General features: G+C 36.6%; 3 protein-coding genes and 1 non-coding gene across 4 annotated transcripts; 2 read left to right on the forward strand and 2 right to left on the reverse strand.

Annotated features, from left to right (window-relative positions):
- Positions 1–5,407: 5,407 nt before the first annotated feature.
- On the forward strand, positions 5,408–7,491 carry LOC101295384. Its single transcript, XM_004290243.1, has 2 exons — positions 5,408–5,956; positions 6,877–7,491. The coding sequence occupies exons 1-2, from the start codon at positions 5,459–5,461 to the stop codon at positions 7,150–7,152; spliced, it is 774 nt and encodes a 257-aa protein (XP_004290291.1). The 5' UTR covers positions 5,408–5,458; the 3' UTR covers positions 7,153–7,491.
- An 868-nt stretch (positions 7,492–8,359) lies between these two features.
- LOC101302620 (MATE efflux family protein 4, chloroplastic-like) lies at positions 8,360–14,909 on the reverse strand. Its single transcript, XM_004292376.1, has 14 exons — positions 14,528–14,909; positions 14,340–14,434; positions 13,146–13,254; positions 12,935–12,990; positions 12,120–12,175; positions 11,589–11,727; positions 11,342–11,479; positions 10,863–10,931; positions 10,662–10,772; positions 10,313–10,441; positions 9,883–9,960; positions 9,003–9,074; positions 8,841–8,903; positions 8,360–8,764 (listed from the first exon to the last, which is right to left on the reverse strand). The coding sequence occupies exons 1-14, from the start codon at positions 14,907–14,909 to the stop codon at positions 8,663–8,665; spliced, it is 1,599 nt and encodes a 532-aa protein (XP_004292424.1). The 3' UTR covers positions 8,360–8,662.
- Positions 14,910–16,383: 1,474 nt separating this feature from the next.
- LOC101295671 (MATE efflux family protein 4, chloroplastic-like) lies at positions 16,384–22,491 on the reverse strand. Its single transcript, XM_004290244.1, has 14 exons — positions 22,106–22,491; positions 21,910–22,004; positions 20,930–21,038; positions 20,711–20,766; positions 20,066–20,121; positions 19,565–19,703; positions 19,330–19,467; positions 19,047–19,115; positions 18,848–18,958; positions 18,600–18,728; positions 18,266–18,343; positions 17,255–17,326; positions 17,073–17,135; positions 16,384–16,977 (listed from the first exon to the last, which is right to left on the reverse strand). The coding sequence occupies exons 1-14, from the start codon at positions 22,482–22,484 to the stop codon at positions 16,876–16,878; spliced, it is 1,596 nt and encodes a 531-aa protein (XP_004290292.1). The 5' UTR covers positions 22,485–22,491; the 3' UTR covers positions 16,384–16,875.
- A 725-nt stretch (positions 22,492–23,216) lies between these two features.
- Positions 23,217–24,671, forward strand: LOC101295965. The gene is made up of 2 exons (XR_183934.1): positions 23,217–23,397; positions 24,109–24,671. It is a non-coding gene; the product is annotated as an uncharacterized LOC101295965 (transcript).
- The last annotated feature ends 208 nt before the right edge of the window (positions 24,672–24,879 follow it).

Below are 24,879 nucleotides of genomic sequence, written 5' to 3' on the forward strand. Positions count from 1 at the left end.
TTCGAACTTAGCCAAGTGTAATGCTATTTTTTTAGAAAAAAAATTATTCAAAAACACAAATTTTTTTTTGGGGTTTCGAACCAAGTGCAATGCTAGGAGGCTCATCCCCATGTCTGAATTTTTTTTATTGATATGCTAAAAGATGGTACAATGAGGGGACATAAAACCAATACCCCTGAAAAAAAAAATACAAGGATTACAATGAACACAGATGTAGATATTCTGAAACATTCATTGAAATGCCATATGCTTTACAATCGCCTTTCCACTTTTGTCTTCCACATGCTTTTTGGCTGGTTCTGTCAACTTAGTTCACAAATTCAAATTTCTCAATCAATTTCCACTCATTTGCATTACAGTATAGAACATATTACATAGAACATCAACTTAAAGTCTCAGCAAAAGCTTCACAAATCATTGCACATTCGAAATTCTACCTATATAAATGGTTTAAACTTTAAAGTGACTTCAAACTATCAGTCTCAAAAACATAAAATGCTCTAAGTTGCTATAAACCCCTAACTCTAAAACAAATCTTTCTACAATTTCCTGCATTTTAAGACAAACCAAAAAGAAAGCTAAGCTGAAACTAAGAATCTCCAAGTGCTTTCCCTGTATGATCAACTTGATTGAGGAGAGTGGACCATCCCTGACATCTTTACACCATGCTCCTTGCTTCTGGAATTATAAAGCAGAAATACATTTGAATAAACGAAATAAACCAGATAACCACCAGTCAAGTTAGATAAGAAAAATTATCAACCTGCAACTCTTGTACCTACATAAAGATCACAATATAAACCGCATCTCATATGAAATGACTCATTCTTGCATTTTTAGAAGCAAAATCATCAACTATAAGTTCAACATCAATAACTTTAATCATATTCTTTTCAATACTCAATATTGCTAATCTATTCAACCTGTCTTGAGTCATAGTTTTTAGCAAATAAGCTTTTATCGACTTTAATTTTGAAAAACTCTTTTCCGGAAATGCCACAGTAATAGGTACAGTCAATAAAACCCTATAAGCAACCAAAATATTTGGAAACATCAAACATATCCATCTTCTTTGCGAAATCCATAACTTTAATGGAGTTCCATGGATTTTCATATTGATACGCTTCACTTGGTAGCATCTCCTGCAATATTTATAATTCTGAAAGTAAACGCTTTGCATCAATTTCACAGTCCTCATCATGTGTCAAAGCATTTTCAAGTTTCAAACAACAATTTTTCATTCCTTCATCATCTAATAAAATCAACAGTGATGCATCAAACAAGAAGCCAAATATAGATTCAAAAAGTTCTATATGTTCAAATCTAATTTTCAATTGAGAAATTGCCATATCAACTAAAACAAGAAAGTAGTATGTTCTAAAATTTTCTTGAGCAGATTGCTGTTCTCTTCCTGTACAAACCTCAACGGCTACTCGGGCGTCCCGGCTTGAGGTCGAACGCATTGGTCCTCGCTTTGCTAGATGTCTAGATTTGAAATCCATAAATCCACTATATATATACACACACACAAGTTAAACATCTATAAATTAATAACGTTGGAACGACAAAATTTATTAATTTATCGAGTTACTGATTAATCAATAAATTAATTATTAATTTATAGATTATTAATTAACTTATTAATTTATCAAAATATTATTTAGTGTCCAGTACCATTTGGTATAGTGACATCAGTCTAGACTCGTTATAGCATTTCAAGTGGGAGGTCGTGAGTTCGACTAATGATAGACTCGTTATAGCATTTCAGTTGTTTGAATGATAAAAAAAAAATATATATTATTTAGTTTCTCAAATATTGTTTTATTTTATCAACATAAATAATATTGTTGTACTTTGTTCAATGTACTAAATTGTCGAATTTATTACGTATATATCGTAATGATATACTGCATTATTCAACGCATTACGTACATTAGTTCGATGTACTATATCATATCATTTGATAAAAATTGCATAAACAAAACTCTATTTAAATAAACAAAAATCATTGTCACAAAACCCATCAAAGACACAGCAATGGCTTCTAATCTCAAATGTGTAAAAAAATCGACAATAACGGATGAAATGTGTAAAACATTGTGTGATAGTACAACAAAGATAATCAAGTTAGCTAGCACTCAAAAGTAATTGCAACAATTGACTCATTCTTTATGAAATCCTCATAAATGAATAATTAATTCTATGTATTAAGAATTCTAAATTTTTTTTTTAAGTAAGGGTCGATGTGGCTGCCCTTAAACCTTGATTAATCAAACATCAGAATACATTTTTGGGGGGGGGGGTGGTGTTAGGGAGGGGACATACCTAGATTACAAAGCACATCAGGAGGATCTCTTGAGATAATAACAGAAGCCTCAACTACAAACATATATTCTAAAAAGCACCGAATAGCGAAGAGTGTACGACTGACAACTCTATTCGTTTTACATTTGTGGTGACATAACGGAAAAGATAACTCTATTCCAAAGAAGCATCATGAAAAATAAATCGGCTTTCCCATTAAGTTTCACCCTACTATTAGGAGGCAAAGACCATTTGACTAAACAAGGATTATTAATTTATATATTGATTAGGGTATATGTGAATTCTCATATTTGTATTAACTTTTAGCGAATCATTAATTTAGCACGTTGTCCCTAACTCAGGACCGAAAAAAATTGTTATTTCAATGATGTTATTAATTAATCGAATATTAAATTATCGAGGTTCTATTGTAGATGAGATCTCGAAATTTAAAACCATTTGAAAAATTGGCATACAAAATCATATTTTTATAATTTTAAGGAAAACTATGCAATATACCAACACAAGGGTCTAAGCGCTTGGAGATATACAAATTCACCTTAGGTCTATCTTTTTCTTGTCAATGTGAGTCATGACACACTATTAGTAGTAGAATGTAATGTAATTATGGTAGTTAGTACTTACTAACTGTATACTTGAATCCTCCATATATACATCCGATATGAGATGAATAACATATCAGATAGTTTATTCTCATCCTCGTTATGTTCGACTTAATTGGAATCAATGCAAAGATCCGAGAGAACTTTGTCTCTTTGTTTTCTTCTTTCAGAATGAAGAATTAATTCAAAAACCCCATTATTAGGGTTTATTTCTTCCTGCTTCGACGTCTGTTCAAGAACGACTCGATCGTCTTCTTCTTGGATTTCAACACTCTCAAACTTGCTTCTTGGCATGAGATCTAAATGCAACAACATTCTTGAGGTTTGTGGCTTTACATATGCTGATTGGGCTGGAAATATTACAAACAGGAGGTCGGTGCGGCATCAGGTAATTTGGTTACATGGAAGAGTAAGAAACAAAAAGTTATGGCACGATGTAGTGTTGAGGCTAAGTATAGAGGTATGACTCACAGAATGTGTGAATTGTTGTGGCTGAGAAATCTGTTACGTGATTTAGGTTTCAAACTCAAAAGTACGAGGGAGTTGTTTTGTGACAATAAGGCAGCTATTGATATATCACAGAATCCGGTACAACATACTCGTACTGAACATGTGGAGGTTGATCGTCACTTTATAAAAGAGAAGCTAGATGCAAATATTATTATCTTCCATTTTGTTCCTACTGAAGAGCAACTTGCAGGTTCACTAAAGGAATTTCTAGGAAGACGTTTTATGACTCATTAAGCAAGTTGGGCATGGTTGATGTGTATGCGCCAACTTGAGAGGGAATGTAAATGTGAGTCATGACACCATATTAGTAGTAGAATATATTGTAATTATGGTAGTGAATACGTACCAATTGTATACTTGTAATTCTCCATATATACCTCCAATGTTAGATGAATTAATACATTAGACAGTTCATTCTCATCCTTGTTATATTTGATTTTCCTGTGACCGGATTTGTCTTATACCGCAAACCTGGTCCAATGATGTGCTCATATTATCCTATATTCATATGCCTCCTAATCTTCGTATTTGTGTTTAGTGTTGGTATCACCATTGGTATAGCTAGTATACTATGCCACCAAGCATAAGTAACACCTTCGTTGTGGGCCCACGAGCCATAACGAGACCTGACCACGACATACATTTTGTAGCCTAACATACAAGCTACGCAACGGTACCCGGAAGTCACCAAAACTTACTCGGAAGTCACATTCCTGGCCTCACCAACATGCCTTCTGACAACATTTTGAAGACTCGAATAAGACTCTTGTCCCACATTGGAAAACATGTAAAGGAATGAGCCTCATTCTCCTATAAAAGGGGACTCCTTCCCACTTATTCAACATAACAGCAAACACTTGTAATATTTTAGGTGGTCGTTTAAGGCTCCCAACACATAGTAGAATCTTAAGTGGATGTAATCTTACTGACCGATGGCAAGGTGAGCCACTATAAACTTTGTGTCTCGTTATCTCTAAACCATTAACAACATCTGTTGATGCAAGGGATTAACCTGCATAATCCATTTGCATCAACTATAAACTTTGTGTCTCGTTATCTCTAAACCATTAACAACATCCGTTGATGTAAGGGATTAACCTGCATAATCCATTGCATCAACATTTAGTTCTCTTATTTATGATTGATTTATGTTAATTTAGTGTTTTTGTAGGTTGTCAAATGCGTTGAAAATGGTTATCATAGCCATAACTATAGCCATATCAGAATTCATATTAAAAGGCGCAAATGCGTGATACTTGTCTTTCAGACTCTTTGTCAAGGCCACATCGATCATCATAGATCCAATTATGTTGTTTAGAACTTCATGTTAAAAAGAAAGAAATATCAAAATTGAAACTTCTAGTTCGAATCGTGAACAATAAAAATCACATGTATAGGCACAAAACTTCATGTTTATGCAAACAATTAGAATTGCATGTCTAATGTAATATTTGAACTTCAAGTTCATAAACTCGAAAATTTTAAGTTCGATTATTATTAGCGAAACTTCTGGCTTACTAACATAAGCAATTGTAAACATAGAATTGAACAATATAAACAAAGTATATATGTAGACAAGATCTAATCAAAATAGAAGTGAACTCATAGATCGTGAGTATGAATAATAAGCAACAAAATTTGTACCAATATCTCATAGATCATTATGGAGTTCATGTAACAGAATGTAACGGAATGAACGATAACGTGCTGATAACGTCTTATAAACTAAAGAATGAGATAGAGAGAAAAGAGAAGAATAAAATGTAGAAGGAAGAGGAAGAAATGTTTATTTCATTCTCATTAGACTTTTTATATATGAGTAATGGTAATATTATAAAGATGTAATGTTTTATATATACGAGTAATGTTTATGTAGTAAAGATGTAAGTAATATCCATATATATTATAATACTTACAATACATATAAAACATAAAAACAAGATAATTGTAACACAGATTGTTTAGAATAAAAAGAATAAAACAGGGGTAAAGCAGAGAGAAGTGGAGAAGCAGCAAAAGAAATGGCGGCAGCAGTAGCAGCAGCAGCTGTTGGAGTCCCAACCCTGCTCCACCGCCTCGTCCACCACCCACCACCCCGTTCCTTTTTCCTCATCTCCAGCACCGCCATATCCAAACAACCACAACTACGACGCCTCTTGTGCCACTCCCTACCTTCCACCAAAGCCTCTTTGCAACAACAACAACCAACCCAGCAACTTGATGAGAATGCCCAGATGGGTTTGGACTCTGAAAATGGTGAGGAAGGTGAGACTGAAGCTGGGAAACTGGATACTAACGACGCTGCACGAATGAACTTAGACCCTTCTACGGTTTTGAAGAGAAACCGGGTTGACCCGGTGGACCTTCCGACACTTACGGTGAGAGAAAAGAAGGAGTTGGCGTCGTATGCTAACAGCTTGGGGAAGAAGCTCAAGTCTCAGTTGGTGGGCAAGTCTGGTGTTACGCCCAACGTTGCTGCTGCTTTTGTTGAGAATCTTGAATCTAATGAGCTTCTTAAGGTACGTTTCACTTTCAACTTCTTTGCTTTATCCTGTTGTCGTAGGAATGTTTACTCGTTTGGTTTCTCATATTATTAGTTAAGGAATGCATGTGTAAAATTGTTACCTTAGTAGTACAAGGTTGTTTATTGTAATGTGTTGGCTTTCTCATTTCTCTTTGAATGTCTAGAATTTCCGGGTTTTTGGTAAATTGATTTTCTAAGTCTCAGAGATTAGAGAGAATCACCAAATATTGAAGATTAGGGGAGGGGCTTAGCCGAGTTGAGCTAAGTTAATTGAGTAATTGTTCATAGACACTTAGCTCTCGGAATGTGGCAAAATATAACTCTACGGAGAGTTATTTTCCTGTAGGTCAGTATTCTCTGATAATCAAAGAACTGCAACTTGGCCCAAAGTAGAACAGAACTAGTCATAAAGCTCGACTTCTGTTTTCCATTTATCATGCTTTATACTAATTTAGCATTGATAGTTGCCTGAATGAATTCTAACAAGCTATTAAAACTGCATCTATCGTAAGCATCCCTTACAATAAGGTGCTCCCAGATAAGAAGAAACGAGTCTTAAGTTTAGGATGGTTCAGTTATTAGTACACTGTGGTTTGGACAATCCTTCCCCTCCTGAGATACGAGGAACCGATTCCTAAAAATGGGTTATGAGCCTGGTTGAAGCATCACTGAAGTATCCAAGTTGGTTTGAGTGTAAGTTCATGCAACTCCTAAAAATTCTGATATGGAAATCTCCCTAGTAGCCCTGCAATCTTTCTCTCAGAAAATTTGTTGGTGCTGTCTGTATTTCGTTCCATGTGTGTTTCTCTTGTACATTACCAATATACTGTAGCGGACTGAATTATCCTTTGCTCAGAGAGAAAGATTGAAATGTGCTCAGCTAACATTGGTTGCCAACTTGAATGTTGTGAATAGGTTAAAATACACGGGACATGTCCAGAGGAGCTAGATGATACAGTGAAAGAACTGGAGGCAGCAACTGGTTCAGTTGTTGTTGGTCGGATTGGTAGAACAGTGATTCTTTACAGGCCAAGTCTCACCAAGCTGAAAGCAGAGGAGAAAAAAGAGCAGATGCGTAAGATTTTTTTAAAACGAAAGCAGAGATATTCAAGACCAACATCTATGGAATTTCAGAAAAAAGGAAGACCGAGGATGTTGGTGCGTGATAGTCGTGGAAGACCCAAGGTCTAGTTTATGTCAAATTTTGGTAATGCAACTCTGGACGTGTTAAGAACTGCTTGTACCTTGAAAGCTATGCATGTGTGGAACTATGGAGTTTTCCATGCTAAGGGAAATATAAACCAAAAATTTTCTTTGGATCGCTCTGACAGTATTGTATGTTGCCGACATTAGTGACCAAAATCTTCACCTCCGGCAAACTTAGGATGTAAGTTTATGAGTTGAGTAGAGGTGCTTTGATTTTGATGGTGATGCTTGTATTATGCTTTGCAAGGACGAAATCAGCATGTACTATTTTAGTATTTACTTCATGTTCTTTGCCATTGCTTCTGAAAATAAAAATTCACTCCCAAAGCATATGTGTTTACATTTCAGAACTTCGTATCGTTCTTTGGTTCAGAGCAAAGGCAAAAATGTATTGTTGCTAGAAGAATGATTTGTCCTTCTTTAGTAGGACGTCGACCAAAAAGGCTGCATATACGGACCTCACAAGCTCACCAATAAGCTTATTAGTCTTGGTGATAATCTCTATCCAGTGTTGAATGAGGGGAAATATCACAGTAAGGTACTACGATAGTACTTCCATAATACTATACATCGTTATAGTATTATTATTCAAATCCCCTCCCAGGATAAATAAGCACTCATACTAGGATAAACAATTACACAAATGTACAGCCCAGATGGAACGTTGGAAAGAAAAACCAGATCGCCGGACTAGGGGAACAACAGCATGGTCAGCCAAATGATCTGCCACAAAGTTAGCCTCGCGATATCAAGTGAAACATATGAGCCAAATGCTGCTGAGCTGCTGAATATCTTCGACCCCTGCTGGTAGTGATTTAAAAGAGCAGTGCAAAGGCCTTCACGGCAAGGCAGTTGCCTCAAGGACTCCAGCATCAACAAGAAATTTACTAGCAGCAACTTGGTCATGCCGTACGTAGAGAGCCATCAAAATCAAGTTTAACATGATCAGTATTAAGTGGATACCAGATATATGCATAGGAGTCCCGATAGATGCCCGAGTGGTGCGCAGGCTAGCCTGCAGCTACTGTGTTATGATTGTGCTTCTAGCACTCTATTTTGGTGGGATTTGGCAAAGCATAGTTTCTGAAATCCAGGAGGAAAAAAAAAAAAAAACCAAAAAGTACAAGACCATGTTGAAAGAAGAATCGCCTGAATCGGTGCAGGAACTTTGAATGACTAATATGTAAAGGTGCTTAATTACAAGAAGTGATGAAAGAGAACAAGGTGCTGCTTAGACGACATACTACATATCGGGACCATCATTGGCTCCACCTGTATACTAAATCTAGGGGCAGCACCTCCCTTCCACATTTCCACTTCCAAGGTCCTTGTAGATAAATGAATAGAGGCAGCCTCATATTACAGATAAAAGAAATAGGGGCAGCCTTTTCACCACTAGTTGTGTGCCAATCTTCGATAAAGTAGAAACAAAACATGAATTTTAGTCCTTATCAAGGTGTTACAACTTATGTCAGGTATTCATCTATTTACTACACTAAACAGCTCTGAGCTTTTCCAGTTTATACCGGCTCATATCTTCAGAGTAAAGTACGCCATCTGGGGATATAAGGCGGCATAGAGAGAGGAAAAATCGACTCTGGAAAAGGAGATTTATATTCAGAAGAATTCAAATAGGTAATAATTAGATATGTAAATCCCTAGATGTTTCTTACCCATTGAAATCCTGCCAATGCCCACCAGATGCCTCCTAAACCAATTCCTCTACTGCTCACAAGCTGGTCATATGAAAACAGTGAGGGGAATGCAGTCAGGGTATGTTTAAACAAACACAATAACCGTTGAAGTAAGTTAACACACAGAGAACCAAAACGTACCAGCAATAGAAGTGTACCCAAAGAGAAGCATCCACTCATTGACAGACTAATAAATCTCAGATCTCGTCCAGCCTGAAATAAATAAACACTGCAGTTAGAGCCAAATTTTATACTTACGATATCAAAGAGCTATCTTCATATTTATACATAAACTGAATCCAGTTTGAACTCTTAATTATCAGTCATGAAATTCTGTCCTGGAATTTGGATACTCAGAAAGCAACACAATTTAAAAAAATTATAGATCTTGTTAATACATCAACATTTTGAATTAGATATAGAGAAGCATGAACGAGCTTTGGGGGACTTTATCTCAAGAGGCTTATGTTTATATGTACTTCCTCAGTAGGTCATTTCCATGACGGAGACAATCACTGAGTGATTGGCAGAAGGATGTAAATTGCCAATATCTAAGAGAACTATAGGCTGAAGAGAACTGAACACTGTGCCACATGCCTGATGGTGCATCCCTATTTTCCAGGAAAATCAATACAAAGACGGTTGCCTTTTGTCATGTGCAATAGAGGTTTCTTACCAGTGACAAGTCTTGGAAAAGCAAAAAGGAGCGGTATCATCACCATGAATCTGACCTAAGATGGTGAATGGCTGGGTATATTGGTCCCCTTAAGATCAGTATATATTCATGATTGACAAGAAAAATCCCAAGGAACTCCCTCAGACATATTACCATCCATACATGCAAAAAATCTCATTCAAGGATACTGACTACTAGATTAATTATCCTTCCATGAGAGCTGTGACATCAATAACATAGGAGATATAGACTCATAGTTTTCATCAATCTTTGGTCCAGAAGACAAGACAAGGCTCTTAACGTAAGCACGAGAAAATCATAAGTGAAAATAAAAGAAAAAAATACCAGTAATGTTCCCTCAAGGCAGTGAGTCGGGGGCGTTACAGCTAATGCAAGGAAATAAGGTATTAGCACCTTATGCATCTGCATCAACAAAAGATTGAGTATCAAGAGGAATTAACAACTTAGTGAACTTCTCTTTCGTGATAATAAATTTATGTTGAGCAGAAGCCATGGGTCAAACTCACAAAAATCCTATATCAGAGTAGATTAAATGGTTATGATTCAGACTAAAAGTAGTCAACAGTCACAACCAACTGGTTGTAGCTTGGTGGAAAGCTGCAGATATTATAAAATGAAATACAATTAAGAGCCATAAAACCCAACTTAATAGTTCCCTTGATGAAGATAATAAAGCACGAATTATAAATCATATGCCAACAAAAGAAATGTAGTTGAAACTATTTAAAAAGAGTTCAAAAGGGACAGAACCAACCTCTAGTATGATATTTTGATCAGGTGTAAAGATATTGGGAAAGAACCATGGAACACATGTTCCAACTATTCCTAACACGGAACCAAGAATAGCTCCGATGATGACAAGTGACTTGAGCAATGTACGGGCCTGTTCCATATCATAGGATTTTCAGTAGACAGAACAAACACAAATCAATATAAAATAGATTATGTTAATAGGAATAAATTAAATTATATTCATTGAAAAGGGAGTAGTCCATACAGTTTACTTTGTTCACATTTCACAACGAAATACACATGAGAACTTAAATCTTTACCAATGTGAGAAGTAAAATGTTAAAATATCAATAACCTTGGGTATGACAAACCTTAGGCAAACTTCGATTCACTCCAAATAAAAATTCTGGCATAAATGATTGTGCAGTTTGAGAGAGAGGTTCACCCCACACTGTACACATGCAGAATGTTTGTATCATGACCTAAAGTAAATGTAAATCATCAATACAAATAACAATCACTTATCTCCAAAAAGAAGATCAACTATGGCAACAATTTTGACCGAAACTAACCTGATGAGCAGCCATGGTATGTGTTCCCATAGATGTTGCAAAATAGACAAGGAGAGAGTAGAAAGCCACCTGCACAGAAAAATATCTCTTTTAGAGAATAAAAATATATTCTAATGAAGATTCCAAGTTAAAATATTTTGGTTGCCTAAAGTTTTTCAAATGTGATTCAGCTTCTCAAGTCAGGTGGCTTGATGTTCTTTTGACTCCTATTATGATTAAAGTAGGGTTTCTCTTGAAATCCCAATGTGGTTGTCTATAAGCAACCCAAGTCTCTCCCATTTTCTTGACATGGCATGAGGATGTCAATCTGAGACCTAGTCTCAAATAAATCAGTCCTTTTATATTTTTCAAGAATTGTTCACAATGAATGGGGTAGATGAACAATTTGGAGGATGTAAGAGCATTTAGGATTGTTGTAGATTAGCAATGAATGTTGAACCGTGAAACAATCTTATGGGTTTATATAAAGGAATTGTAACCTTTGACATCATTGTCACAAATACTGGAGCAGCAAGCCCAAGTACTGTTAGAAATTCCTTGGACGATGGAACAGAAAGGGCATAACCATTGTAACCTTTTTTGTTCAAAGCTTCAATCATCATATATCCTGCAACAACCTAACATACACCGGTTATTTAAGTACTGGAAGCGAAAAACAATGTAGCAATAAGAAATATGATAAAATTCAAATCATATATATTCTTTTAGTATCTCCTTCAAACACACCTGTGACACCATAGTTGCCCATGCTGCACCAGCAATGCCATAGCCTAAATAGCTGCACAGGAATACATCACCAACACCATTTATAACACTGGCCACAGCCAAGGCCTTCAAAGGACCCCAAGAATCTTTCATGCCAAGGCTGCAAAACAACTTGAAAATATCAGAGTATGCACACAAAGTAAAAACTGCTCAAAAGTCACAATGTCTTTAACATAGAATTAGAAACTACTGCCAAAAAAATTTCCATACAGCAATAAAGATTTATCGAAGTAAAAATGTGTATTCATGTTTCATGCTAGATTTTAATAAGCTAAATTTTGTATTCGTTCATATTTTCTTATTTGAGTTCTTGATGCCTTGAATGTACCAAACATTCTCTAGCAGTAACTAAATATAAAAATTAAAAAAAAATAGAGTCGGCAATCCCTATGCTTAAGAGCTATTACTTTAAAATATCCATTATGAAGAGGACCGCTGGAACTTCTATGATTTAGAGATCACATGTATTTTTACTAACAGTGATATACTAACCTTGCACTCTGAGCAACCCAACCCACAAGGAGTGCCGGCCATGCCAATCCTCGTATCTGCAACAGATATATAGTGTTCATTTACACTTAAAAGAAATCACGACAGATAGAACATCATCAAGATAATTTGACCCATAACAATTCGGTAATAATTTTGGGGTGCACTGTCAATATATGTAGAATTCCTTCGTAAGTTTGGTCTTGTATAGTTTCTCTTTATCGTATGGAAGGTCTACATAAGGGAATACCAGTTTATCTTAAATGGTATTTCATTACCATTCAACATCAGTCAAGTTATCTTGACAACTAGGTAAACTTAACTCTTCTCACATGCGCAAACAACAATCTTAGGTATATGCGCACCATTTAAGGTCTAAGAGCAGACGTAATGTAGTGGGGATACTTTGTAGCTCTCTGGTTATGAGAATTCATCCCAATTCAGCCATACCCAACTGGCCGGCCTTGAATCTCCCCTCCCCCAATCTCATAATTCTAAGAAAAAAATGAGCATATTAAATAAAAAGGGAACAATACCATGATAAAGTAGTATGGGGCTCACAACCAAAACCAATTGGCAATGGATGGAGAGGCCCAAAACCATTATAAACCCACAGGCAAGGTCCCATTTTCCCGATGTGGGATTCATATCTCAACACAATTAGATAGAAAAGGCTTTCATTTTATCAGTGAACCACACCATCTACATAATAATATGGTTTACCAAAATAAAGGGGGAACTTTGAAATAGGAGTTACAAATAAATGAAGTTCAATGAGAAAGGCACATAAATGATTGAAAAAGATAATGAATAGACACCTGAACATAAGTATTTGCTGCAGCAATAATCTCTGCATTCTTTGATCCAGTAAAAGCTGAAAAGGCATAATTGCATAGGTCATTAATCACCTATGATACTTGTACCCACTCTGAAAACGTTTATCATCCACTATTTACTACATGATTAAAAAAAAGAAAAAAGACTCAAGCAAACAGAAAGATTGTGAGAGCGTTTAGACATCCTTCTTACCAGTTAGTGCCCTTGAACCGAAGAATATTGTAAATAAAAGCATCAAGAAGCCAGACGCCAAACCAAGAAAGAGCAAGATAGATATCTGATGTTGCACTTCATTCCTGTCCTGTACCAATACTAATTAATCAATATATATATATATATATATATAAAGGGCACACAAGAAAGAGGTAAATGTAGTATATTATCGAGCATGAGAACTCACAAGCCTAAAAAAACTAATAGATCTATCAAAACCACTCACTTTTTTAAATAATCAACAGTAAGTGAACACAGTATCAGAATCCAAACAGAATTTTGTTACTGCCTTTGTGATGAAATTTTGGGTCCTAACTTCTGAGCATAAAAGGTAGCATGCAGTTCACAGTCCTCAGATGGCCCTTCCATACAGATAGTGTTAATGTGTGTTAGGCTTCATTTTTTGTTAGCTTGTGTTCTAACTCCTATGAACCACCTTTGGAACAAATGGTGGTACTTTACATTAACTATGTTTCGCTGCCTCAACAAGCAATGGATGGAATGAAGCGTATTAGTTCATAGCAATTGACATCAAGAGTTTAGCTGCAGTCAACTATATTCAGTCACATAGCATGCAATCAAAATAGTAATATATCTGCTAAAACACGTTAACAAAGACTCAAAGACTAGTTAATCATTTTGACTAGTTAATCATAACTCTTGGACACCTACTGTAAATAGGGCCTCGTTACTTCACTTCATTTTGACAAATTGAGTTAATTGACTCCACCTGGCTGAATACCTTATTTGTCTTACTAAGCCTATAACATTTCTTTAAATAGTCCACTTTCATTATCCCATCATGACACCCTCGTTTCAATATCTCTCATTCTGCTTTAGAATAGCCCACTTTCACAAATAAGAAGTTGAAACAATTTGCACGAGCAGATTTAAATGTCAATAAGCACCAGAACGCACTTTATGATAGCATTCTAAGATATAGAAAGTTATTGATCTAGAATGGAGCTGTTACAAAATGACTGAAAAAAAAAAAACCGAAAAAAAAGGAAGGCAAAGATATCAAAACATATCATTTCTTAAATAGAGAGTTCACGATTGATCTCAAAAACCAATTTTCATAGCAACAAAAGCATGCAAACCAATTCATCTCAAACCAATTTTCATAGCAACAAAAGCATGCAAATTTGATGGAAACTCCTAAAAGGAACTAACCTGTCTGGCAAGTGAAGTGGCAACCATATTCGATGTCGCAATAGAAAGGAACATGAACACATAACTCATATAGTCACACATTACAGTTCCTGGGCCTGCCACGATTAAAATGAGAATAAATTTCAACATCATCAGCTATAAAAAATCTATCATGACTAAAAAAAAAAAAGTAAAATTGAAGGTGATACCTAACGCAGCAAGCTCAATTGTGCTTCCCTGACCGATGACCACAGTGTCAATGAGACTCATAAGTGGGCCGCACAGCCACAGCCCAGTAGCCGGACCAGTGAACATTGCAATCTCCTTCATCTGATCCCATATACTCCGACTCTCCAATTCCTCAGCCTTAACCAAAGCGGCGTCGTTTCCATCGCCCGGAGCGCAGTCGAGGTTTTCGCGAAGGCAAGCGGTGAAGACAGTATTACGACGCCGTATTGGCGCGGAGGAGCGGAGTTTTGGAAGTGGAGGCGTGAAGGAGAAGGGTGAGAGGGAAAGTGAGGTGCTGCGATTAAGGTTAGGGAGGAGACGGGGGTGAGGAAGAAGGTGAGCTATTAGGGTTTTGGTTTGCATTTTTGCTGGGTTTGTTGGACAGAGAAAGCTCCGCCCTGGAAAACGGAGGAAGAAGAACAGTGAATTGGAATAGAAAAGTTTTGTAGAAAAGGAAAATAATTCAAACGGAAATAGATTCAAATTTTTCGACCACTTTTTACCTACAGATCGGTGACACATCTCTGCATTATTGTTGATAAAAGAAATCTAGACGGTGGTTATTAGGGTGGTCAAGTAAAAGGTGGTACCAATTTACTCGGGTCTGACCAGCCATTACATACATTTATGTAATCTGCGTGTCAGCTTCTTATTGAAATCGTCATACCCAAGGATTAAAATCTCTACGATATATCTGATATATCCCCCGATATCTTATTTTTTTGAATGACCGATATATCTAGAGGGGTAAATATCTTATCTTCCACCATATCTCCAATATTTCTCCGATACCATTAAATATCTCTGATATATAAGAAATATTTCTGATATTTAGGATATTTACGATATATCTTCGATATATTAAAAAAATATTTGTAAACAAAATCACGTTCAACAAATATTCGAGAGATGAGTAATTCTCTCGAGTATATCTGAATGAATATGGACAATCTTCTACAATGGGAGGATTGAACAATTTTGTATCTGAAGAAAATTACGATCATACCTCCCAAGATCATGATCATGACTTTAGAAATAGTAGGTATGGAGCGCAAGAGGATACTATCTATGGGAAAAGGACTAGAGATGCAAATGATGATCAAGATGTTGTTTCAGTTAGCTAAGTGATAGATACACACCGATACCGATATTTTAATCCTTGGGTGCTTAATATATTGTGCATCTGTTAAAATACATCATGACCTACATGGCATGCTCTCAAAAGAACTGAACTGTCTGAGCTAATACTCTATCATTTCTGAGCAAAGTTGAACTATGGGTCAAAACTCAACTGCATCCGATATTAGGCAAAATCAATTATATCATGTCAATCTCCTTCGCATTTGCTCTTCCCAGCAATTAAATTGCTTAAGTTTAGGCCATTTACTCCATGGATTTTTTTTTTTTTGAATAAATATTCCTTAGATTTTAATGTAACATGATCAGTAAAATCCACCCTCATAAGAAGTCCAATTCAAATATATTTCGTTCAAATATAACATGATCATTAGATGTACATGAAATCTTACATTCACCCTCATAAACAGGATTATGTCTTTTCAGTCTCCACCGCCAGAGGTTACCAAATGACCCCTTCAATTAGAGCCAAGCTCTCCATGTTGTGCTGAGCAAGCTGCCGACAAATACCCTCAAAATCTCGAAAATTTCCAACACCTGTTCACGCATTCGTACTGCTATACTATACGCTGCATCAACATTGAGCTAGGCGCCTACATTGAGCTTAATGAACCCCAAAGATGGTCTGCCAACGTGCCCTTACTAACGTTCTAGGCACACGAGCAACAGAGTGGGCAGCTTGGTGGTATTACTCCTCCACCACCCTATTGCGATAGGACCAATTCCGCATCCAGCTTTGCTTCATCATTCCATACTTTCGGTGACACCAGATAGTAGAAATAAGCATCAAAAGAGTAGGAAAAGTGTTTGGCTAATGTGAATACGAGATTACTAACCAGTAACCACTCGAACACATGTGTTAAATGGAACAAAGGGGAAATAGTTTCATAGAAGAATTTGAATAGGAGCCTTGAATTGCTTGGACTATAGGACTGAGCTTTCTAAGATACAGAACAATTACAACAACTGATCGAAAGAGAACCAGCAGCAACTTGAGATTAATTTCTCGACACTATCTGTTGTCTCCATGTGCTCAATGGATCTTGACTCCACATTTGGTCGTCCTCTCCGCCTTCTTGCAAATATAGGACTAGTGCCGACTTCATCTTTTTGATACTTTGTATAAAGGGAAGGGTGACCCTCACCAAGATGCTACCAATTATCATGACTTATCACTCGTGTGATTCCTATACTATACTGCTCTGAGTTCTTCCAGTTTATAATGGCTCGTATCTTCAGAGTAGAGTATGCCGTCAGGTGATATAAGGCGTCGTAAAGAGAGGAAAAGCCGAGCCTAAGAAATAAGAATTAAAGCTTGTATTTAGAATTTAGATAATAAGTAGAAAATCATATATACTTCGGCATGTAAAGCAATAGATGATCTCTTACCCATTGAAATGCTACAAGTGCCCACCAGCAGCCTACTAAACCACATCCTCTGCTACTCACAAGCTGATGAAACAAAAATTGGGATGGCAGTGAATACATAAAGAATCAATACTCTTCTAAGAAACCAGAAAAATAGGAAAAAAAAAAAAAAAAAAAAAAAAAAAAACCCGAGATAAACCTACCAGCAGTAGAAGTGCACCTAAAGAGAAGCAGCTACTCATTGATAGACTAATGAATCTAAGATCTCGTCCAGCCTGAGGAACCAAATAAAAGCAGTTCAATGATATAAGAGGAACCATTTTGTGCCTATGATGTTAGAGAACCTCCTGGGAAATGTAATGCAAAAAATCAAGAACCAAAAGTCAAAGCAAGTTTGAACTACATATCACCAATCATGAAGGTGTCCTGATTAATTTGGATTTCGATAATCAGAAAGTAGCACAAGATTTTGCAGAACGTTACACTTGCTCAGCAGGTAGATCATTAGACTTGCTTAAAAGATTATGCATCTGTGAAAATACACCGACGTATTGACGTACATGGCATGCCTACAATCTCAGTCAAGAACTGAACACTCTAAACTATCAATCTATAATTTCTAAGCATAGCTGAAATACGGATCAAAAACTGCATCCAGTTTCAAGAAAAAGAAATCAAATGACTATCTCCTTTTGTGTTTGCTCTTGAGTTTAGGCCATTGATCCCTTAGAATTAAATTTTTAGGTCAACTGTCAGCTCTTGTACATATGAAGTTCTATCGCTGAGATCAATAAACACATAGAAACTAGTCTGATATTCCCAAAGCTTACAAAATATTTAAGAATAAAAAACGTGGAAAGGGAGAAGTTCTAGCTTATCAAACTATTGGCCAATGAGCATGCATAGCAGTCATACACTCTAAAATAGAGGGAGGAAACTGAGTTCTCCCAAGAAGTGCATAGAGGACAAGTTACAAGAACACCCATCACATGCTTTGCCAAAGAGATATCAGAATCCAATTTAAATATAACACGATCACTGGACTACAAGAAAGCTTAAATTCACCCTCATAAACATGATGAATGTGTTTTCAAAGCATTAATTAAAACCCAACTATACTGGATGAACTCCACCCATTTACTTCTACTTTGGTCCACAGATGGGCACAAGATGTGCAACAACGAAATTTGTGATGAAGTTAAAACCAAACGTACCAGCAATGTTCCCTCAAAGCTGAGAATGGCGGGTGTCACAGCCAATGCAAGAAAAAATGGCACTAGTAGTTTATGCATCTGCGTTAACACAAATAGAATAACAAGAGGAGTTACATTTGTGGACAAGTCATTAACCTTTTTCATGATGGCCATTATCATTGCAGTATTAAATGGTCATGACACGGTTAATAGGAGTTATCTACCTACAGTAAGTGATTCAATGGAAAGCTGCAGATACTATACAGTGTCTGACAGTAGTAGACGAGAATAAATGCAACATATTAATCAATGCAATTAGGAAGATTACGAATAGCTCACAAAAGAAAGAACCAACCTCCTTTATGATCTTCTGATCAGGTGTATACATGTTAGGAAACAACCATGGAATAGATGTCCCAATAATTCCTAAAGCTAAACCAAGGATTCCTCCAATGATTACAAGTGACTTGAGCAGCATTCGAGCCTGTTTCATATCATTAAAATGTCAGCAGACTAAATATAAAAATGATCAATAGAGAAAATTATTATGAGTCATCCATTAGATTGGAGTTACCGCACAATGAGTCATAAGTCATCACAAACCTTGGGCAAACTACGATTTACTCCATATATCAACTCAGGCATAAATGACTGTGCAGTTTGAGAGAGAGGTTCACCCCACACCGTACAGATGAAGAATGTTTGAATCATGACCTAGAGCAAGTGGTAAGTAGTTAATAATGCAACAATTCATCTCCAAAAAGAAAAGTCAACTAACATGACAAGGTTATCCAAAAGTAACCTGATGAGCAGCCATTGTATTTGTGCCCATAGACGTTGCAAAATATACAATGAGAGAGTAGAAAGCAACCTACACATCACAGTGTCTTCATTAGAGAGGAGTTGAGGTTTCCTAGTGTGGTGTGAACTAGTTTGATAAATTACAAATTAAGTGACTGGTTTTAGATAGTTTCTTTTTTCTGATTGGGGTTTAGTTGTTTCAACCCACTATTAAGGTATAGTTAAATGAATCTACTGAAGAGTTCTTTGAGACTAGATTGAGAATATATTGCGCAAATTGTAACCTTAGACATCATTGTCACCAACACTGGAGCAGCAAGCCCAATTAATGTTAGAAGCTCTTTGGGTGAGGGAACAGAAATAGCATAAGAGTTGTATCCTTTCTGGTTCAGAGATTCAATCATCATGTATCCTGCAACAATCTAATATTAAACTAGTTAATAAAAGTAGAAACAGAAACTAATATGCAGTACCAAGAGCATAAATAATGTATATTCGAAAGATGGAAGTTCTGCATACCTGTGACAGCATTGTCGCCCATGCTGCGCCGGCAATACCATAGCCTAAAACGCTGCACAGCAGTATATCACCTAGGCCATTAATAGCACTGGCTACAGCTAACGCCTTCAAAGGACCCCATGAATCTTTCATGCCAAGACTGGAAACAGATGCAGAATATCAGAGTACAAACATGAAGAAACAACTGCTCACAATCTCATTAACCTCGGCATCTAAAACTCCCTGCCAGAGATAACTTTGCCTTAGGCAATAAATAAGTAACTCAAATCAAATGATAGTGCGTGTGTTTTTTATACTTTTTTTTACTGTTTACTTTTGACATGAAATTTTCTAACCACTCATACACTTGGTAGATTTCCATATTCCAATTCATAAAAGATGATGCTAAGTAAATGGTGCCGTAAATTCCTCTTCCCACAAACATTGAGTAAATAGGACAACTAAATCTTCTATGATTATTTTGTTTACATATATTGAACTGGTTTGTATGGTCTATCTAACCTTGCACTCTGGGTAACCCAACCAACAAGAACCGCAGGCCATGCTAAACTCCGTATCTACCAATATGAAGTCATTCAGAAGACATTTAGTATTAAAATATGCTATAATAATCCATAATAGGGATTACTGGTGTAAGAAGAAGTAAATGCATATGCAAATGAAATTCCTTGGAGGATGACAATCATGACACCATACCAATCAAGTATACACAGTTTGTCTGAGTTCCACAATAAGCAATCAATTACTTTTCAGCAGTAATATCTGCATTATTCAGAATTCCCTTTACAACAATCTATTTTGACCTTGTGAAGGTTTAATATGAAGAATGAACAATGAGAATAGCAAAAGTATGACCTCTTGCTCATGGTACATGTTGAAAAGACAATGTAAAGTCTTTGGCAAATTAGAATATGTTGACAAGACAATGTAAAGTCTTTGGAGAATTAGTATATGTTGACAAGACAATGTAAAGTCTTTGGCAGATTAGATTAGTGTTTGTTTACAGAATGTGACCACACATACAGATAAATAGGAAAGGCCTCGGTCATATTATATCACTTCCAAACCAGCTAAATGATTGGAAATCACAGAATCTTATGAAGAGTGTTGTAACCAGCAAGTTTTAGCTTGAAGAAGAAAGTACACCTGAACGTATGTATTTGCTGCTGGAATAATCTGCATGTTCTTTGCTCCAGTAAAAGCTGAAATCCACAGTTCCAAAATCCATTAGTCAGGAAAGCTGCTTTGATAGACTGAGCTTATATACTTTTGGCTAAAATGCATTGATGGAAAAAAGAAAAGGAAAAAAATCAAGCAGTCTGTCTTTCAGTATTTTAAAGTCATATCTCTAAAATTTCTTATTACCAGTGAGTGCCCATGAGCCGAAAAATCTTGTAAATAATAGCATTAAGAAGCCACAGGTCAATGCAACAAAGAGCAAGGTGGATATATGATGTTGCACTTCATCTTTATCCTGCACGAAAAAAAAAAAATAGATGATCAACCAATGCATTCAGAAAAAGAAAAAGAAAAAGACACAGAGACAGAAAGACCAAAGGAAAATACTAGTGATCAGACATAGAAAACTTTTCAAAAGTACACAGAAAGATCTTATTAATTTCATTTTATATAAGATGGTTCCATGCCCTTGCGATAACTAAGAATGTCGGAATGAAATATTAACAATCGAGTGAATTGAGGCAGTGTAGTCTATAGTGCATACATATCTGACAGAGTATGCAAACAAGATGCATGATCATAATTGATTCCTACTTTGTGATATGTTGTGCTTGACGATTCTTGGGTTCATTCCTAACAATTTAAACTCTTACAACAGATCAATATATGGTTTAGAATGTATCAGGCCACGTTTGGTTCCCAATTGTAGGACAGTCCTTACAAATGATGTATAGTGTAAGATGTGTTTTGTGGTGTGCATAATTTATAGTGTTGGGTTGTCTTCGGAACAACATAAGCCCCTCAAAAAAACCCCTCAATTTTAACGAAAGAAGTCGGAAAAGTTCCCCAATGGGTTATTAAATTAAAAAAAAAAAAAACAAGTAGTCTCCTTAGCAAAATGAAGCAATAAAAACGGAGAGCAAAAAATGCGAACCCATACACTTCAAGAAACAGTGACAATACTCACACTAGTGATTGATCCTCAGTAAATATAATGTGCAATAACTCCCCTTAAACATGTCAATACATTACCGCACAAAACGATTCTAATCATAGTTCTAATTTCCTCGCATTCTGATTGTATTTCTTAGAGCCAACTGTTAATGATTCAGACACAAAAAATACCAATGTAGGAAAATTAATGAGCATAAAGATCATGAACTAACCCCTTTTGCAAGTGAAGTAGCGACCATATTAGAAGTTGCGATCGAAAGAAACATGAACACGTAGCTCATATTATCACACATTACAGTTCCAGGACCTGCAAACACATAGATTTCAGCAAAATTTCCACTCATATCAATCAAAGAAAAAAGAAGAAGAAGAAGAAGAAGAAGCTAAAGCAAGGTCGGAAATGAAGACCTAAAGCAGCAAGCTCAACGGAGCTTCCCTGACCGACGACGACAGTGTCGATAAGGCTCATAAGCGGGCCGCTGATCCAGATCCCGGTAGCCGGCCCCGTAAACATGACAATCTCCTTCATCTGCTTCCATATACTCCCACTCTCCAACTCTCCTTTAACCTCCGCAGCTTCTCCAGCCTCCGAAACGTCGCCGGTTCCGCCACCGCCTTCGCTAATGCAAGCGATTACCGGTCGAATCGAACGGCGTCGTACCGGAGCTGAAGTGGAGAAGCGAGAGGTCGGAAACCTAGGCGGAGAGGGGTTGAAGCGTAGAGGAAGAGAAGTGGAGAAGAGGAGAGGAGGTTGAGAAGAGAGAGAGTGAGAAATGAGAGCTTGCATTTTTTGGGTTCTTCCTGGAAAATGGGGAAGGTGTGTGTGCCCCTAAATAGGGAAGAAGAGGAGACACAGGGGGGACAGGAGAGGGGCTCAGACTTCAGAGGTGAGTGGTTTATATAGGTTTTTGAAATTCATACTTGTAAGTAAATATGGTGAGCCACGTGGAAGGTTGGTGGCCTTTTCTTCCTCTTGTCTTTCTTTTTTTCGATTTAAAAAAACTGAAAAAAGAAAAACACGAAAATTATTCTGCATTGTTAACGTTTCATAGAAGTTTTACAGTATATAACTTCTGGGTGAATAACAATGGAAGAGACAAGGGATTTGCACAAGGATAATATTCATAAACTGAGGGAGATTATTTCCTTTAACTTCACCATTTTAATTCCGATTATTTCCACCTTATTAACTTGATTTTCTTTCTCTTATAGGAACCATAATTGCACACCAAGTATGGTGGAAATCAAAGATTTTCGTCACATATTTGATTAGCGGAAGAATAAGGAAGGATACTCTTGCCATGATTCTACTTGGATTTCAAGGAATGCACCCAGCCCTCATTCAAGCTACATTCGAAGGATTATTGTGCAAGACATTCTAGAGAATTCTATAGAGATTTAGATCAAGATTTTGTGCAATATTTCAAGACCGTTGGATCAGAAAATAATCAAGGGCGGAGAGGAGACCTAGGGTTCAGCCAAACCACTATATAAAAGAGCAAAGAGCAACGTTTTCATTATCACTTCTTCCACCAAAAATCAGAAACGTTTTCTCTCTTATGCTCTCTAGTCCGTGTGAGTGCCAAGCCGCAAAGAAGCAAGCATGCAACCATAAGAGCTTCCTCAACGCTGCCTAGGTCCCTTCCTACACTGGTTCATCATCACTTTGAAGCTTCAAGGCCAAGAAGACTCTCAAAAGTGTAAAATTATGTTTTGAAATTTCCGTTTTGTTCTTATTGTTTTTGGTTTTCAAATAGCACATGGATTATGATATCGGATTGATGATTTCGGAAATACATTTGCATATTATTTTAGGTTTATGATAGCTAGCTAATCTTGTCGATGTCATGATTATGAGTTAAATGCTTTATCCTGTTCTTATATGATCTCTAATCTACAGGTTAGATGTTGCTAGGTTATGAACCCGATTCACCTAATAGTTTCAAGTTCGTAATCCATGTAGTAAAAACTATGTAATAATAGTTGAGACATAGATTAAGTGACTTCTCGTAAATCTGAAGTATGTTCAAATCCAAAACTTTTTCATTCTTAATGATTCTTTTTATGTGTAGATATAACTAGAAATATTCAGTGTGTTAGGACTTCTCCAACATAGATGCAGATTAAGAAAAGTTAATTAGATGCTTGCTCTCTTTAGACTTGTATCTAGGATTCGTTTTCTCATAACTCGGTATTGATCGACTTGGTTGTTATCTTGAAGCATGTTATTAAATATGTAATTGTTTCCGAGGTTTTGTTTTGGAAGTGGAATGAAGTTGATCACATGTAAATATCTTTTCTTTATTTGTTTTTGTAGGAACTTAGAAAACCAAATCTCAAAACCCCATTGTAAGGATTATGTAGATATTTCTTAACCTAGATACTAATTTATCTTAATTATGTTCTTGCAGGAGCACCATAAAGTATCTGGATTGATCGAACCTTATTTGCCTTATACTACGATTGTCAAAAAGGGTTCTTAATTGTCGTGCCCCAGTTTCGGTGTCCGCCAATTTTAGCGTCGTTGCCGGGGGACTTTAAAAGTCTCCTACGGTTCTTTTAGTTGTAAATATTTAACTTTACTAAAATAACTTTTACTAACGATTGTTTGTTTTATTTCTTTTCAAGTTTGTGTCTCACTTGGTAAATCGTTGGATCAAAGAGGCCGCAAAAATTGATTTAGGCTTTAACCCTTCGTTAGCACCTTACTAAACGGTCTCTCGAGGTAGAGGGCGGCCCTTATCTAGCTCTTGTAGGACATCAAAGATATGAGTTGTTCCTAGCTAAGTAAGGGGCACTTTGGGTGGTGTCTAGGCTCGAGTAAGCGCCTGAGACCAAAATTGGGCTTCAAAGGGCCATAGACTGTGCGCGAGCACAATAGGGGTTTCGACCTCCGTGGCTCATTTAAACGAAGTCCTACCAGCACCGCTTCACTTCGACCTGGCCATCCAAGCCTTCTGAAACCATGGAATTACTTATATTTAGACATCCTTGCTTTATTCGTTTCAATTTCGGTTTACAATTTGAGGGTGAATAAAGCTTAGAATCGTTAAGTTTTGTGTGAACATTGTTGTAAGTCGCACTAAGGTATATTGGACCAAATATGACTTTGACTTGGGTAGCTTTTTCCGCCCCATTGCACATCATTGTCCTATGTTCCCGTACCTAAGTGTAGAGTCGAA

The sequence above is a fragment of the Fragaria vesca genome, linkage group LG2 (genome assembly GCF_000184155.1).
Source record: "Fragaria vesca subsp. vesca linkage group LG2, FraVesHawaii_1.0, whole genome shotgun sequence".
Taxonomy (NCBI): Eukaryota; Viridiplantae; Streptophyta; class Magnoliopsida; order Rosales; family Rosaceae; genus Fragaria; species Fragaria vesca.